Source organism: Dendrobates tinctorius, unplaced genomic scaffold, assembly GCF_039654945.1.
Source record: "Dendrobates tinctorius isolate UK_male_01 unplaced genomic scaffold, ASM3965494v1 ptg000070l, whole genome shotgun sequence".
Classification (NCBI taxonomy): Eukaryota; Metazoa; Chordata; class Amphibia; order Anura; family Dendrobatidae; genus Dendrobates; species Dendrobates tinctorius.
The window spans coordinates 16,205,197-16,223,438 of NW_027361738.1; the positions used below are offsets into that span (position 1 = coordinate 16,205,197).

The 18,242-nt window shown below is 41.6% G+C and overlaps 1 protein-coding gene across 4 annotated transcripts in view; it reads left to right on the forward strand.

Annotated features, from left to right (window-relative positions):
* The window catches only part of HYCC1 (hyccin PI4KA lipid kinase complex subunit 1), a 143,829-nt gene that overhangs the window by 60,094 nt on the left and 65,493 nt on the right, over window positions 1-18,242 (forward strand). For all 4 annotated transcript variants that reach the window (XM_073581429.1, XM_073581428.1, XM_073581431.1 and 1 more), the window contains 2 exons: window positions 1,839-1,940; window positions 12,979-13,158. In XM_073581429.1, the coding sequence (XP_073437530.1) occupies window positions 1,839-1,940; window positions 12,979-13,158 (282 nt within the window). The remainder of the gene's footprint in view (window positions 1-1,838; window positions 1,941-12,978; window positions 13,159-18,242) is intronic.

An 18,242-nucleotide genomic window follows, 5' to 3' on the forward strand; every position in this document is an offset into this window, starting at 1 on the left:
TTCTAGATGATCAACAGCTAAGTAAAGGAAAAGAAGCTCTGTTTGAAATAGCAGTAAGGATGAAAGGGTTGCAGAACAGTCAGGAGGAACAAGAAGAATTTGGTCGTCCTGCCACATCTTCACCCTCATCATCAACTGATGAAGAATTTAATTTCGAAAAATATTTGGATCACAAGGACCATGCAAAGCGTTCCCGCATAGAAGAGGAGTCATCCCCATCAAGGAACACAGCCAGTACATTTCAGCAGAATTTTTCATGTGCACTAAAAGAAATTGAGAAATTTGACCGTTCATCAAAAATAACAGTGCAACAAGCGATTCCTCTGTATCCTGACATTGTCAGAGATGTTGCCCAAGTGGTTACTGCTTTGCCACCAACACAAGTTAGTGTAGAGAGGTTGTTCTCTGCTCTCAAAATAATTAGATCAGATTTGAGGGCATCCATGAAGGAGGATCTGACAGAGGCAATACTTTTTCTGAGGACAAATTTATAGATTTCTTCTTATTAACTGCATAAAAGTGTTTATTGCATATTTACTTACAGTTTAGAAAAGTTTATAAAAGTTATTTGCTATATTCTAATTGTATTCTAATAAATGTAGTTTTTGCTCTAAGTGGTCTGATTACTTATATGATGGTGAGAAACTGAATAAGCACGATGTTTAATATTTTACAACAGTTAATTTATTGTTATGAATTGGCCATTTATGAAGGAGCCGGAGTCGGAGCCTGATAAAATCCAGGAGTCGGAGTCGCAACTGTGGCTTACCGACTCCACAGCCCTGATTGTATGTAGGCTTGCCTAACTTTTTTTATTTATTCATTAAATAATAAGGCCCATATCTCTGGATCCATTTGACCAATTAAAAAAAATACTGGGGAGCATTGGGAATAAAATTAAAAGCAAAAATATTGCCACTTCTGCCCTGTTGACAGGTCCTCTTTAAGCGCATGAACAAGGCAATTGAAACAGTACTTTTAGCATAGTGTTTGGTAGAATAGGAAGCAAGGTGAATTGAGTATTTTACACAGATTCATAATGTCGTTATGGTTTGTGGAAGCCTGGCAGCTGTTAATAGTGTCTATGGACAGGCTTGGCACAAGCCACTCCATTTACGAGATCCAGGCGTAGCTCTGTCCTTCACCTTTTGATGTCTGTTCATGGATCTGTATTTACACAGGGACCCCTGGGCTGGGGCCACAGAGTCAGCTGCCGCCTGGGGTAGCAACTAGCAAGCTGATGGCAAGACTGGTAGTCATGCAGAGTTGATACCAGAAAGTCACATCAGAGACCAAATCAACCCAAGGGGGTGGGGAAAATAGAAGCTGAAGTCAGAGAATGGGTTAAATCGGGAAGATGCAAAAGAGCAAAGAATAGGGCTACAGACCAGGTGAGCAGAGTTTATTAACTGGCAGTAGAAGTTAGAAACCAAGGTATTTAAATAGCAAACAGCCCTGCCCAGCACTGTCAGGAAGGAGTAATCAAAACCAGACAAAAATTAATCAGGGCGCTATGGGGTTAAGCTGGGCCAAAATTCCCAGCAATAAAAAAGGACTGTTGCTTTCACGGGTCGCCAGCAACAAAGGCGCCCCATCTCGCAGTGGCCAAATCAGAAGCAGAAGGAACAGATGTTACGCATAACTTTGCAAAGGCTGAATAATTAAATAAAAAAAAATAATTTATGTATAAATGATTGTACTGCATCTTTCCGAGGTTATAGATGCATGCAAACTCACATTCAAATTGACTTGCAATTTGCTTAAGAATAAAAAGCTATTTCCTATGTCGCCTGTGGGGTTATTATCATTCTGACTTGCACAATACGTTTTGTCTTTAGACTCTGCCTGAGGCGTCTATTACAAGTTATGCTGTCAGTCTGAAGCAGAAGACCACTTTGGTTTCTGCACTTTATGAAGTTATTCAGGAGCCTCAGAGTGAGGTAAGTAGAAAATGGGAATGGTGTAGGAGTACCCTAATGGGGAAAAATGTATACTCTAAAATGCTAATCTTGTATAGAAGAACACAAATATGGCAGAATTCAATGTGATTTTGGTTTATTGTGTATGAAAATCTGTTTCCCCAGTGCTGATATACTGTATCTCTCTATATCTATATGTCTGGCAAAAATTAAGAGATCACTGCACAGTTTTCTAAAAATCAGCTTCTCTACATGTCTGGCAGCCATTCCATTCCAGTGTCAGTTGAGTTCCAACCAGAGTACACCACATTCTACTTAATGTGCTTCTGATTAGGTGATCACCTGAACCAAATCTTATTTAAAAGAAAAAAGGGAAGAAAGTTCCAGCGCCAGGAATGGAAAATTAAAAATCCATTTTATTGTGCCAATGCATATTAAAATTCCAGCAAGTACAGCATATCAGTCGGATGACTGCAGAACAACGCGTTTCGACGCCTCAGGTCTTAATCATGTTCTCTAAGAACATGATTAAGACCTGAGGCGTCAAAACGCGTTGTTCTGCAGTCATCCGACTGATATGCTGTACTTGCTGGAATTTTAATATGCATTGGCACAATAAAATGGATTTTTAATTTTCCATTCCTGGCGCTGGAACTTTCTTCCCTTTTTTCTACTATTGATTGACTGCCTAGTCAAATCCGTGCGCAGGATTTGGATCCTACCAGCAAGGCAGTGCGGTGAGCTGGATTATTCTGTTCTTTTACTTCTTTTAAATCTTATTTAACGAAGGAAAGTATAAAAAAAACACTGCTGTGGTGTTCACAATCCTCTTGCAATAGGACAAGCTGGATGGCAAAACAAGTGCTAGTAATATCCCAAAAGTAATAGGAATGAAAAAAATAACTTTTTTAACCATGCCAAAGGAGTTGAAAAGAAAAGTCTTGAGTGAGGAAAAGGGCTCAATTCTGGCTTTACTAGGAGAGGGATGCAGTGAGTGTCATGTTGCCTCCATCCTTAAAATTTCTAAGACGGCAGTCGATTACAACAAGGTCAAGCAGCAGACATTGGAGACAACAAAGCTACACACCGGCAGAGGGTGAAAACGACTCTCCACTGACCGGGATGACCGTCATCTTATTGGAATGTCACTCAGCAACCGCAGGATGACATCAAGTGACCTACAAAAGGAATGGCGAATGGCAGCTGGGATGAATTGCAAGGCAAGAACAATTCGTAACAGACTCCTAGAGGTTGGCCTCAAGTCATGTAAAGGTAGAAATAAGCCTTTCATCAATGAGAAGCAAAGGAGAGCCAGGCTGAGGTTTGCCAAAGACCATAAGGATTGGACCATAGAGGACTGGAGTAAGGTAATCTTCTCTGGTGAGTCTAATTTTCAGCTTTGCCCAACACCTGGTCGTCTAATGGTTAGACGGAGACCTGGAGAGGCGTACAAGCCACAGTGTCTTGCACCCACTGTGAAATTTGGTGGAGGATCAGTGATGATCTGGGGATGCTTCAGCAACGCTGGAATTGGGCAGGTTAATGTTTGCGAAGGACTTATGAATCAAGCTGCATACAAGGTTATCCTGGAAAAACAGTTGATTCCTTCTGCTCAGGCAATGGTCCCCAACTCTGAGGACTGGTTTTTCCAGCAGGACAATGCGCCATGCCATGCAGCTAGGTCTATCAATGTATGGATGAAGGACCACCACATCAAATCCCTGTCATGGGCAGCCCAAGCTCCAGACCTGAACCCCATTGAAAACCTCTGGAATGTAATCAAGAGGAAGATGGATAGTCACAAACTATCAAACAAAGAAACTGGTTAAATTTTTGTACCAGGAGTAGCATAAGGTCACCCAAAAGCAGTGTGAAAGACTGGTGGCAAGCATGCCAAGACGCATGAAAGTGTGATTAAAAATCATGGTTATTCCACAAAATATTGATTTCTGAACTCTTGCTGAGTTAAAGTATTAGTATTGTTGTTTCTAAATGATTATGAACTTGTTTTCTTAGCATTATTTGAGGTCTGCAAGCACTGCATTTTTTTGTTATTTTGACCATTTCTCATTTTCTGAAAATAGATACAAAATTTAGTGCTTGGAAATTCGAAGACCTATTGTAAATTGCTCTTTTATTCTATAAACTACTGATATTTTGCTCAAAAATATACCTATAAAGAGAAAAATCAGACAAACTGAAAATTTCACAGTGGTCTCTTAATTTTTGCCAGAGCATATAATGCATGTCGTTTCACATTAAAGAAGTGCTTCTTTGGACTTCACCACTGGAACCCACGCTGATCATAAAGATGATGGTTCCTAGTCCCTCTGGTCACTAGTTTGAATAGAATAGCTGTCTTGCATATGTCTTACTACTCCAATCAGGGTGTTTGGCACTAATGGAGATATGTCCCATAGAATTATTATAGTGACTGTGTGCAGGCATGATTACTATTGCATTCAATCTAATCAGAAAAGTGTGCTGCAGTATCCCCATTGTAGGGATTGGTAGGACTCTGAGCAACTTGCACATTTATCAATTCGCCTGTGAATTGGTCACAAATCATTTTTCTTAGGATATCCTCTAAAATCGCATTGTTTAGTTGCCTTTTTTTGTCTTTTTTTTTTTTTTAAATGATAAAAATTCAAACTGCCTTGACATTGAGCTTACTAATTTTCAAATTACAACTGGAGTCCACACTCCATAGACTGATGTGAAAATCAGTAGGAGCAACTTAGGGGCCCGTCACACATAGCGAGATCGCTGATTTTGTGATGCATCAGCGATCTCGCTAGCGATCCGCTGTGTGTGACACCTATCAGCGACCGGCCCCCACGCCAGGTATCGCTGATCGTGCTCTAATGTCCTGGACCATTTTTTTTTGATCGTTGTTCTCCCGCTGGCCAGCACGCATCGCTGCGTGTGGCAGCGGCAGACCATCGATCAGCGAGCTCCCAGCGCTGTAAGCAGATGCTGGGAGCTGGTATCCAAGGTAAATATCAGGTAACTAAGCGCGCATGACGCTTAGTTACCCGCTGTGTACCTTGGATACCTGCTTGCTCGCGCTGGGAGTTGGTATCCAAGGTAAACAGCGGGTAACTAAATGCCGCGTGCGCGCTTAGTTACCCGATATTTACCTTGGATACCAGTGTCCTCGCTGGTCCTGATCGCTGGTGAGTCTGCCTGTTTGGCAGCTCACCAGCGATCATGTAGCAACGCACCAGCGATCCTGACAAGTTCATATCGTTGTTGGGATCGCTGGTGCATCGTTTGGTGTGGCGGGACCCTTACAATCACTGGACACTCTGGCCCGAGTCATCAAAGCTTTCACACCAGAATTCTGGCAAATAAGCTTTAAAAAGTTGCAAAGTTTAGTAATAACTGCTAATTGCCGATCATTTCTACCTGTTGCAGCAGGAGAAATTGATTCACAATCAGTGTTGCTTCATAACTGGGCAGGCTGATTTCACACAAGTGTGACTGACTTGGAGGTACATTGTGTTGTTTAAATGTTCCCTTTTATTATTTTTTTGAGCAATCTGTGTATATGTACGAGGGGCGATCCAAAAGTAATGATAATCAATAATAAACACAATGAATATAGTCAAAAAATTTTTTTATTTTTCTACATAGTCTCCTAACAAGTCTATACATTTAGTCCATCTGTTTTCTAAACTTCGAATTTCCTTCGAAAAAAATTCTTGATCTTGACCCTCAAAAAACTCCCCAACAGCGGTTATCACGTCGCTAGTGTCGTCTAATTTCTTGCCCCGGAGGTGTTCCTTGAGCCGAGGAAAGACAAAGAAGTCACTGGGGGCTAGATCTGGCGAATAGGGCAGGTGTTCCACCAGTTCAAAGCCCGCTTCTTGAATGGTAGCCATGGCAACTGCAGCTTTGTGAGCCGGTGCGTTATCTTGGTGAAACAGCACTCCAGCCCGCAGTTTGCCGCGCCTTTTCTCCTTGATGGCCTCCCGCAATCTTCTTATTTGTTCTGCGTAGTAGGTGCCCGTAATAGTGGCTCCCTTCTCCAAATAGTCCACCATAATAATTCCTTCAGCGTCCCAAAAAGCAGACGCAATAACCTTCCCTGCTGAGCTTGACACTTTGAATTTCTTCGGCGTCGGCTCGTTTCCATGTCATCGATTGTTGTTTAGTTTCGGGTTCAAAGTGGTGGATCCAGGTCTCATCCATGGTCAAAAAAACATGACAAAAATTCTCCTTGTCTGATTGCAACTTTTCGAGATTTGCTATTGAAATGTCAACTCGTTTCTTCTTTTGCTCGTCGGTTAACATTTTTGGCACCCAACGCGCGGAGACCTTTCTCATATGCAATTCTTTTGCAAGGATTCTTTGAATACTGCCATATGAGATCCCTGTGACCTCAGCTACATGCCTGATAGTCACTCTTCGATTTGCCAACACAACTTCAACTTTTTTCACGTTTTCTTCATTGAGGGACGTGGATGGGCGTCCTTCGCGATGTTCATCTTCCGTCGATGTTCTTCCCAGCTTAAATTCCTTGGCCCAGCGTGCAACATGGAGGAGAAGAGTCCCCCAATGTTTCCACCAAGTCGCTGTGTATGTCTTTGGTAGACATTTTTTTCAAGCAGAGGTATTTGATGACAGCTCTGAGCTCGTTTTTTCCCATTTTGATGTTCACTCCTTGGCAGTTCATATTCAAATGAATGTAGCTCCCGGGAATCGTGGCCTATTTAAGTGATTTTTTTTTTTTTTCTTCCTGGACTAGTGGGTACCTAAGAGAGAAGAAAACATTTTATTTTGATTTCTGTGTGCAATAGAAATAACCGATTTATCATTACTTTTGGATCGCCCCTCGTACAGGTGTCAAGAGATAATGTGACTTGTTTCTAAGGGGGAAAAATAAACTGATGGCAATGTATGACAATACTTTTACATACGCCCTCAATAGACTGAATTGGTATAAATCACAGATCTGTTTTTCATCCATACTTTTAATGGCTGGAGAAGGGCAGTTGAAATGGAGTTCTAAAATACAACACACTAATATGGTGTAAATCAGCCTGTCTGCTGCCGGCTGTACTACACCGTTTCATCACCCGCTCGGTCGCTTCGGTAATGCTGGCCACGTCTGGTCGCCGCATATAGACTGGTATGCCATGGAGATGAATGAGATGGCAATACCCCTTTAATTGATAACATCTATACACTTAATTATCTGACTTCGGAGTCACATAAGCTAATGAGCCATTACTAAAGATCAAATGAGCAAATGCTGTTCTTGACATCTCCAGAAATGACAGTCTGTTTACATGATCTGATCGATCTAGTGGTCATTAGAAGAATAAAGAGATCCTCCTGGGGTGCGATCATTAAAACATTAATTAGTTCTCACCTAGTGAATTGTCTCCTTACACATCATGTAGTGATTGGAGATAACCTTTTATCACTTCATGACTACAATAGCAGAGTGATGTCTGTTATTTTGCTTTATTTTAGTATCATTGATAAGATCCTGACTAAAATGAATTTAAAGGGGGGTCTTTTGGCTGCTTTCTGTGAAATTTAGATTTTTTTTTTTTTTAAATGTCCCATAGGTGTGGGCCTTTACATGTTTCCAGTATGGAAATTGTTATAGTCTTTACCAAGGGGGCGTTAGAGGGATAATCACGCAGAGCAGCCCAAAGACGCGTCCCCTCAGAGTCCTGTGATAAAGACCATAAAAATGATCATGTTGATCGCACTAAAAATAAAGGCCTGGGGCCGGATGGTGGATTATGAAAATAAAAAAAAATTAAAATTTCAAAATACTCAGAAGTACAAAAAGAATAAAATAAGAGCAAAAATTTCCGTCTTTGACCTGATATAAATGTCTGCCCATAAGGAATCCAAATCTAAGAAGTCTACAAATATCTAGCTGTCTACAAATATCTAAAGGGCTGTCACATTGTAGAAGGATCAACTTTATTCTCATTTGCACAAGGAAAGACTAGAAGCAATGGGATGCAACTGAATGGAAGGAGACGCAGATTAGATATTAGAAAAAACTTTTTGACAGAGTGATCAATGAGTGGAACAGGCTGCCACAAGAAGTGGTGAGTTCTCCTTCAATGGAATTCTTCAAACAGTGGCTGGACAGATATCTGACTGGGATGATTTAGCGAATCCTGCTTTGAGCAGGGGGTTGGACCAGATGGCCAAGGAGGTCCCTTCCAACTCTACCATTCTATGAAGTCAGTTGTCTAACGCCCTTTTACAGGGACCAAAGAGTCTTAAGAAAATGGAGGTGGAAATATTGTTGTCACCTATTAAAGGGATTTTTCTACAAAGATATTGATGACATAGAGAGATCTGGCATCCCCACCAATTGGCTGTTACCAGCTCTGTCAATGGTCAGATGTAAACAGTGTACGAAGCTGAATACTGCTGTTCCTTCAAGCTCTCTATCTCCCATCCCCTCTCCTCTCGGCGCTATCCTCATCCCCTATCTTCTCACTCTTTCCTTGAAACTCCAAACATTATAACTGACCGGAAACAAACTGTCGGGTATGAACCCCGAACAAGATTGGGTTCGCTCATCACTACTCCTATGTACTGCCGATCAGCTCTAGTGAAGAGCGAACGTGCATGGATCAGGTGTTATCCGAGCATGCTCTTAGGTTAACTGATGGTCTTCGGCCTGCTTGAAAAATACATTTGAGTCTCCGTGCCTGCATGTGTTGCGGCTGTTGAACAGCTGCGAGACGTGCAGCCACGGGGACTAGAACGTATTTTTCATAAATGCCAAAGACACTCCGTTAGTACACGTGCATGCTCAGATAACGCCTGATCCGGGCACATTCACTCATCACTAATCAGCTCCTCTTTGGGATAGTTCACAATTACGTATGTAGGGGAAATGCCCTTAAGGGCTTGATTTGGCAAACGTTTACAAAAAAAAAAAAGACTTCCTTGTAGTAAACTCACTGAAATATATGTAAATTCTTTTCTTTTCTAACTTCTAATTATAAACCATTGTTTGTTTTTTTTCCAAAACTTTATTGGACAATGGTAATGTGTAAGGGAGAAACCAAAACGTCTATTTACACTCTATAAATCGCCATCAGAATATTACTCCTCTACGAATCATCAGGGTTTTACTCTATTTCTATGGGACTATCTAAAAATGGCTTTTTATAATGGGGGCAGAACCATTAGGTGCATTTTGCCCAGTAGATGTTTGGTCAGAAAACTATTTGAAGGAGAATTTCCATACTATGGAGCAGTGACGTTTTAATGCTGTGATTGAGACACAGAAGTACAGACCAGCGATCGTGATTCATAAAATGTTTATTTTCTTGAAAGAAGTGTATGTAGGTGGACGAGGTACTTTAAATCTCTGCGGCAGCTTGATGTTGAAAATTCTGCTTTTCTACTGATACATTGGATTTAACATATTGTCAAGCAGAATGGCCACAATACAGTTACATAGCAGTAACTTGTAATGCCTCGGTTCCCTGTCTTCTCTACGGTGCTTAATGCTGTGAAAATCCCAAATTTGCAAATGTGGTTAAAATTGTATATGCAGAACTGCAGAGGTTTTATTTTTAATAATAGTAATTTTTAGTTTCCAAAGTTTGTATTTGCGGTATATCATTTTCAAAAGTTTAACATAAAAAGGGTAAGGGGGTGAAGGAAGGAAAAAGAGGTAAAATATGAGATCAGGAGTAGGGAGCAAATAAACTTTACAGTATCATCAATGACATTTACAGCATTTATTGTAATAGGGTACCAGGTAGTCATTCTAATAAGCAGAACAAGAGAGAACATATACAGAAGATAAATAAATCTTGCAATATTGATATGATTCCATACAAAGCATAATTAGGTCAACCTCATTGTCTTATTTTCCTTTCCTCTTTTCTCCTCTTCTTCCTGATGGGGCGAGAGATTTGGGGCTACATAGAGAAAGGGGTCTGATTGTTGGTCTAGCCAAGGGGATGCATTACCGCATTTATTTTACTTTTAACGTCAGGTAAAGATTAGTACTGAGATCTTTCATTTAGAAGCAATATGTATTATTGCAGTCTGGACTTCAGGAGTACTAATGGGTTAGACTGTTGCTCATAATGGAATTCTCTAGTAAATTGGCTGATGTGGCTATGAATTAAAGGGAATCTATCACCTCATTTTCGGCCTATGAGCTGCGGCCACTGCCATCAGTGTCTTGTCTACAGCATTCTGTAATGCTGTAGATAAGCCCACCGATGTAACCTGAAAGAGAAGACAAGTTAGATTATACTCACCCAGGGGCGGGGCGGGTGCGGTGGATGTCACGGTCCGGTCCGGCGCCTCCCATATTCTGGCGATGACGTTGTCCTTCTTACTTCTGCCGCGGCTCCTGCGCAGGCGTACTTTATCTGCAGTGCGCAGGCGCCGGGAAAGGTCAGAGAGGTCCGGCGCCTGCGCACTGCAGTACTTTACTCTGCCCTCAACAGGGCAGAGAAAGTACGCCTGCGCAGGAGCCGCGGCAGAAGTAAGGAGGAGGACGTAGTCATCTCTAGAAGATGGGAGGCGCTGGACTGGATTGCGTCACCCATCAGACCGGACCCCCGGGTGAGTATAATCTAAAGGTACTGTCACACTTAGCGATGTACCAGCGATCCCGACCAGCGATATGACGCGGTCAGGATTGCTGGTACATCGCTAAGTGGTCGCTAGTGAGCTGCCACATAGGCAGATCTCACTAGCGACATCGCTGGGGACGGGGGTCGCTACTTACCTGTCACACCAGGCGATCCTGCGTCCTCCCGCCCGGCTCCACGCGTCGCTCGTCCTCACAGCAGGAAGCGCCGCAGGAAGCTGACGACGAGAAACAGTCCTGAACGTTCTCGCGCGATCAGCGATAACCAGCGGGGGAGCCGGTCGCTGGTATCAGACACAGAGATATCGCTAGCAATATCGCTATAACGTCACTAGTTATAGCGATATTGCTAGCGATATCTCTTAGTGTGACATGCCCTTAACTCATTTTTCTTATCTTTCAGGTTACATTGGGGGCTTATCTACAGCATTACAGAATGCTGTAGATATGCCCCAGATGACTGTGGCCACATCTTATAGGCCAAAAATGGGGTGACAGATTCCCTTTTAGGCTGATAGCGTAATGACCCTATTTGATCAATAAAACATTAATTTTTTTTAATATGCATTAAAGAAGTAGACACACAGCATAACACTAGGACACAAATGATTAATTGGCACCCTCCATTTCCAATCTAATCATTAATCTGAAATGTAAAATTAGTCTCGGTTGATGCTCCATAATTCCAGATTAATCCCAAACAGAGAGATGATGGCATAAAAGGGTTGAACAATCAAAATAGGTACAAAAGCAGTAAAACAGCTGTAAATACACATAACCAGGTGCCCAAGGGAACCCCTAATGTAGCAGTCCCTATCATGCCCCTAAACAGCTGGCCCTTGCATGGCCATGGAGGTTGGCACCCTAAAATTTGATTTGGCGCCCCCTACTCACTGATGACTTTCCCTAATAGGACAAGCATATGACTCATCTCCATGTAGATTGTCCCATGCATTGGAGAGCAATTCCATTAAATGAGGACCTTTGATAATTCGATTGCTGCGCTTCCAGTCACGGTCTTCAAATCTTAGGTCTCAACGTTTCCCCCGTTTAATGTCTGGGGTTTAGGAGACAAAACATAGGCCAGTCGCTATAAAGTAAGGCCCCAATTTCACGCTAGTTTCTCACAGATTTGCCTAAATGCATGTGACGCGGACACGGCGTGGGTGTGACAACACAATTTGTCTAATTCATGACATGGCGTCTCCTACTCCAGAAATCTCACTTCAGTACCTGACTGCAGTTAGGTTTCTGGCGTAGCACAGAGGCGGACACCAATCATCAGACACTCCAGATTTATGAAGCGGCGTGCTCCTCTCCGTGAATCTGACTCAGTATGCCCCCTCAAAAAGACCAGGTGAACAATGCCGGCCTTGATGAATAGGGCCCTTAGTGTTTCCTCATTCAGAAGTGAAGCGTCAGGGCAAGAAATACCAATGGACTTTATAACTGATGATGGCCAATTTTAGAGTGGACCTTTTCACTGGATTTTTCTTTAAACTGTGTTTCTTTTTCACTATTTCTTTTCTAAACCCACCATTTTAAAGTTATGCCCAGGGTTCTGTGGTTTATGCCTAGTTCGTTGTAGGAACTTTGCGTAATTATTACTGGGGACATAACTTTGAAATAGTGGGGCACAGAAGTAAAGGAAAAACTGAACTGGTGGAGCAACCTCCAATGTAAAAGGGACACTGTAAACTATGTGCACATGGCGCAAAAGCTCCTCATGAAATTAACATAATGCACAGCGACATTACTGTGCACATGTTTCGTCTTCTCTCATGTCTTTTACCAGCTTCAGGGTTCGTAAAACCTGAAGTAGTTAAAAGAAATGACATGCTCATTCTTCGGGCGGCTTCTTCTGGGGAGCGACCTGCTTTCTGTACTTAACAGTATAGAGTGATAATCGCTGGCGGCAGAGCTGCTGCAAGAACGAGGGCAAATCCGGTGGCAGACCCACCTCGGGAAAATAACCGCCATTGTTTTCCTAAAACTGCTTCGCTTGCAGAAACTTGGCAGCTGTGTTGGCGTCTACATGAAATTGTGCACTTAATCTAAAAGGTTTTCTTTAAGCATCTTTATTACGGCCTTATGGCAACATCCATATAATGGCAGCAGCACTTAGATCACTAAATGATAATGAGTTGTTCAGAGTTCAGTAAAATCACAAAGTTGTGGTGTTCCTGACAAAATGCTGACCTAATGATGAGCCACTTTTGTGTGCATTAGATCAGTATGTGTACGAGCAAGAAAACGCATAAAACACATTCACACAGTGCACACACTGCTTGGATTGCTTTCATCTCCTTGAACATATCCACACTCCCATACACCTGTAAATGAACATACCTGTAATATCCTTTTTTTTTCAGTATTTTGTGTTTTTTTTTTTTTTTGTTTTGCCTAACCACAAATGTGACTCCTCCTGAGATGACTTTCTCTTTCTGTTTGCAGCTGCTAGAACCTGTCTGCCACCAGCTCTTTGAGTTCTATCGAAGCAAAGAGAAGAACCTGAGGACATTTACGCTTCAGTTCCTTCCAGAACTAATATGGTGTTACTTGTCAGTGTCTACCAGCAGGGACCTACAGAGCAGTGGATGCATCGAGGCGCTTCTCCTGAGCATCTACAATTTGGTTAGTGTCTGCTAATTTATAGATTTCTAATTCTTAAAATTAAATAAAATGTCATTACAAATAAAGTCCTAAACAGCTTTAATCTAGTAACAACCAAGCACTGTAAAGGGCATGTCACACTAAGAGATATCACTAGCAATATCGCTATAACTAGTGACGTTATAGCGATATTGCTAGCGATATCTGTGTGTCTGATACTTACCTCCGACCGGCTCCCCCGCTGGTTATCGCTGATCACGCGAGAACGTTCAGGACTGTTTCTCGTCGTCAGCTTCCTGCGGCGCTTCCTGCTGTGACGACGAGCGACGCGTGGAGCCGGGCGGGAGGACACAGGATCGCCGCGTCTGACAGGTAAGTAGCGATCCCCGTCCCCAGCGATGTCGCTGGTGAGATCTGCCTGTGTGGCAGCTAGCGACCACTTAGCGATGTACCAGCGATCCTGACAGCGTCATATCGCTGGTCGGGATCGCTGGTACATCGCTAAGTGTGACAGTACCTTAAATGTACTTGGTCCTTCCTGAGCTTCACCCTGCACTGTTATCAATTAACTAAATGCAAAGTGAATGAACAAAAGAGAAATCTAAAAAAGATCAATTTTTGTTGTGACCGCCCTTTGCTTTCAGAACAGCATCCGAACCTAATTTTTCCAGGTACATTCACATACAGTTTTTTAATTATCTTGGCAGGAAGGTTGTTCCAAACATCTTTGAGAACTAACCGGAGATTTTCTATGGTTGTAGGCTGGTACAAATCCTTCTGTCTCCTTGTAATCCCTCACAGATTCGATGATGATGAGATCGGGGCTCTGTGGAGGGCCATATCATCACTTCCAGGACTCCCTGTTTTTTGTTAAGGGAGAGTTCTTAATAACATTGGCTCTATGTTTATTCTGCAGCAGAACAACGACTCCCAAACATAGTCAATCAGACACCCCCCCTAATCTTATTGCATGATGAATAAGCATATGCCTGAATTTCTAAGCATTGAGGACATAATTAATCCTGACTAATTTCCCTACTCCCATTTGCTGAAATGCAGCACCACACTTGCAAGGATCCTCCACCATGCTTTACTGTTGCTTACAGACCCTTATTATTGTACCGCTCTCTAGCCTCTTGGCGAGCAAACTGCCTTCTCTTAGTGCCAGATAGTTCATATTGAGTCATATCAGTCCAGAGAAACTGCTGCAATTTTTCTGCACCCCAGGTGCAATGTCATGTATAATTGATTTGCTACGCCTTGCTTGTGCCTAAACAGCCATACCAATTCTTCTTTGAAAACCACATGTGGTCAAACTTCAACTTCGCCGAACTTCACAGAACAGTCGATGGGTGTAGCTAGTCACACTAGCTGCTGATGGCACTGCTGGACATCTGATTTCAAAAGGAACTAAGCAGGATGTGTTCATCTGCTGCACAAAGTTTCCTTAGCTGAACACTATCTTTCGGTCCTCAGCATTACCCATTTGTTCACAGTGGAAACGCATTAGAGACGCACTTGTTTTTTAGCTGCAGAATTTCCCATATAATGCAATTCTATGTGGAATATCCACACATAAACCTTAGTGCACCCGCAAGGGAAATTGACATGTTGCAAATTTCAAGAACATGCTGCATGTCAGTTTACACAGTGTTAAAAAAACCCAAAACAAACAGTGGGTGTGAGATTTCTATAAATCCCATCCATTTTGCTGGAACTTTTAGGCTATGTGCACACGTAGCAGAAAACTTCTGCTTAAAAACCAGACTCCCTTCCCAGAAACCGCGCAGTTTTTTTTCTGCGCGTTTTTTGCGCAAAAACCACGCGGAAAACTCGCAGAAAAAAACGCGCGGTTTCTTATGCGGTTTTTTCCGCGCGGTTCCAGACCCATAATAATGGCCAGAAATGCGGGAAAATCCGCGAAATTAATGAGCATGCTGTTTTTTACCGCAAAGCGGTTTTTTCACAGTAAAAAACGCATCAATGTGCACAAAAAGTGCAAAATGCATAGAAATGAATGGGAAGCTTATTTTTAGCGTTTTTATAGCGGATTTATTGGCAAATCCCCTAAAAAAAAAAAAAAAAAACGCTGTGTGTGCACACAGCCTTAAGATGCTGCGTTATTTTCACAGTGAAAATTTGCCGCATCAAAGACTCATTGTGGCAATTTGACCTAAGGCTATGTACATATGGTGTTTTTCATGGTGTTTTTGGAGCAAAAACTGATTAGAAACCTTTCTAAATCTCAAAACTCCTCAAAAACTAAGTTTCTGCTCTTAAAACTTGGAAAAAGTGTGTGTGTGCAAAAACTCCATCTCAAGATGCCCTAATTTGGAAATCTGTTTCATAAATCAGACAAGCCCGCTATGGAGTAACTAAACTTGGGTGTATGTATGTGTGTGCATGCATGTATGCATATGCGTATGATGTATGCATATGCGTATGTATGTATATGTGTATGTATATATATGTGTGTGTGTATATATATATATATATATATATATATATATAATTTGTTTAAAACTAGCTCGGCCCGAGCGAAATTTTCCCATATTGGTTGTCGGGGGCACAGGCAATTTCAGAAACAGCAAGCTGGTCAAATGTAAATGTATTTCATGACATGATGAACACAGATAGGTATTTTATATATGTAGGTTGGTAATAGAATAAATTGGTTTGATAAGTAGAGGCCAAAAAATGTCTTCTGGTTGAGGTGCCACCTGCAGGTCCTTGTGTCTTTCTGCAGCTTTATGAAAATTAATGTTTAAACTGTATTTAGTGATAAAATTGTGAATGTGTGGTTTGTTTGGCTCTTTTTTCTTGCTGAAAGGAGCAAGTTTACTTCGCCCCACACACAAACGATGCACCATTTGAAAGGTAATCCGCAAAAAAGCAGTGCATGTATACAAATGTGTTTGCATATGTGACTCACCTGCAGTGAAGTGTGAAATCCTCCAATGTGCCTGAAATAGGCTGGGCAAGCACTTGAGCAAGCTGGAAAGACCCAAGGCAAATGTTTGGATTTGTTTGTGATGTCTGTAAGCAGCTTTGTGGTAGTGTGCTTTTGGTAGTGTGCTGCCACCTGCAGGTAATTTGACCTCTCAAATGGTGTATCATTTGTTTGTGTGGAGTATGAATGGAGCAAGTGTGCAATTCAATAAGCAGTGCATGCTTACAAATGTGTTTGCATATGTGCCTCACCTGCAGTGAAGTGTGCAATCCTCCAATTTGGCTAAAATAGGCTGGGCAAGCAGTTCGGCAAGCTGGAAAGCCCCCAAGGCAAATGTTTCGATTTGTTTGTGATGTCTGTAAGCAGCTTTGTGATAGTGTGCTTTGGGGTACTGTGGTGCCACATGCAGGTCATTTTTCCTTACTGCAGGTTTCTAAAAATTAATGTTTAAACTGTATTTTGTAATCAAATCGTGGATGTGTGGTTTGTTTGGCTATTTTCTTGCTGAAGGGGGCAAGTTTACCTTTCAAATTTTGTATCATTTGTGTGTGTGTGTGCAGTATGAATGGGGGATACAAAGTAATCACCGAATAACAGTGTTTAGAAATAATAGATTTTTTTTACTGATCTTTGGAGGTCCAGGTTCTGAGACCTTCATAATTTCTAAGAAGTGCTCAGGTCAGGAGTCAGACCTGAGAGTAGTAATGATTCAGTAGAAAGTCTAAAGTCTTTCCTGTCATCTGAAGAGAATTTTAAGAGCCTAAAAAAATGTCTAATATTTGTAGTTACTTTTACAGTAACAGAAACTGAAAACTGCTAATGCAGATGCTGGTTTTGTAATAGATCCAGACGCTTCAGCTAAGTGTGTTTTTTCTTTTGTAATTGAGTAACTCTATGATTTAGATGATTGATGCTGTCAGGGAAAAATGGGAAAAGGATGATGCCTTGTTTAGAAAGGTAAATAAAGCTCAGTCAGATCCGTAGAAAAAAGTTTCACCTGGGTTAGTATGATTGTGGGCGTATAAACTCTAGTATGGGGTAAATGGTGACTGCTATGCCCATTGTCCTCAGTCCAGACCTCGGCAGAGAAGATTGACCGCAGACGAGGGTATAAAATTGAAAAAAAATTTCTCTTCCTTTGTAGTGTGATTACCAATGAAAGGAAATTCTTTGAGACACTGGTCTTGTAAAGACTCACGATGATGATAACTTATTTGAGCAATATTAATGAATAACAGAGCTTATTTGGACGTACGTCTGTGAAACGACTCCTCATCTAGAATTGATAGCACCTCAAATAGCATCAAAATAATTCTTTCCTGTTGACACTTATGAGAAGCAGATTGCCTTAACCAATGAGATTTATAAAAATGATTAATATTTGTAGTCACTGTGGCTCAGTGATTAGCACTGCAGCCTTGCAGCGCTGGGGCCCTGGGTTCAAATCCCACCAAGTACAACATCTGCAAGGAGTTTGTATGTTCTCCCCGTGTTTGCGTGTGATTCCTCCGGGTTTTCCGGTTTCTTCCCGCATTCCAAAGACATACCGATAGGGAATCTAGATCATGAGACCCAATGGGGACAGTGGTGATAATGTCTGTAAAGCGCTGCGGATGACCCTATTCCTCCAACACTAGACAAAGTAATAGACAAAATCTCCTCTCACAACACGTATAAATACACGTTCGCCCTTAGGAACAATATCTTACAAAAATACTCAAAAGAATGGAACCACTGGAACCGTTTTGTCTTCAACTAATTTACCCAATATGCCTTCAGGATCCTAACGTTGTATCACTTGGACCTAATCGATTTAGTATGAATGATCTTCATCAGAAGAACTTAAACTCCATCATGGCAAACGGACTTTTGTTCCAACACATAGTGGGCATAACCACCTACCCTTCTACCCAATAAACCCATCCCTTTCCTTCTTTTAAAAACACTAATGCTTCCATCCATGTAAATAGTTGTGTTACGACACCAATTCTAAATATAAGACCAGCATAAGTCTTTTCTTTATCTTATGCTCCTTATACCTCTAGATCCAAAATTTCAAAATGTGAATTATCAACTAATTATCAGTTATTATATGGTTTGTTACTTCTGAATTTGTTATAACTGTATAACTACACTTTATTGTAACTTATTTTGA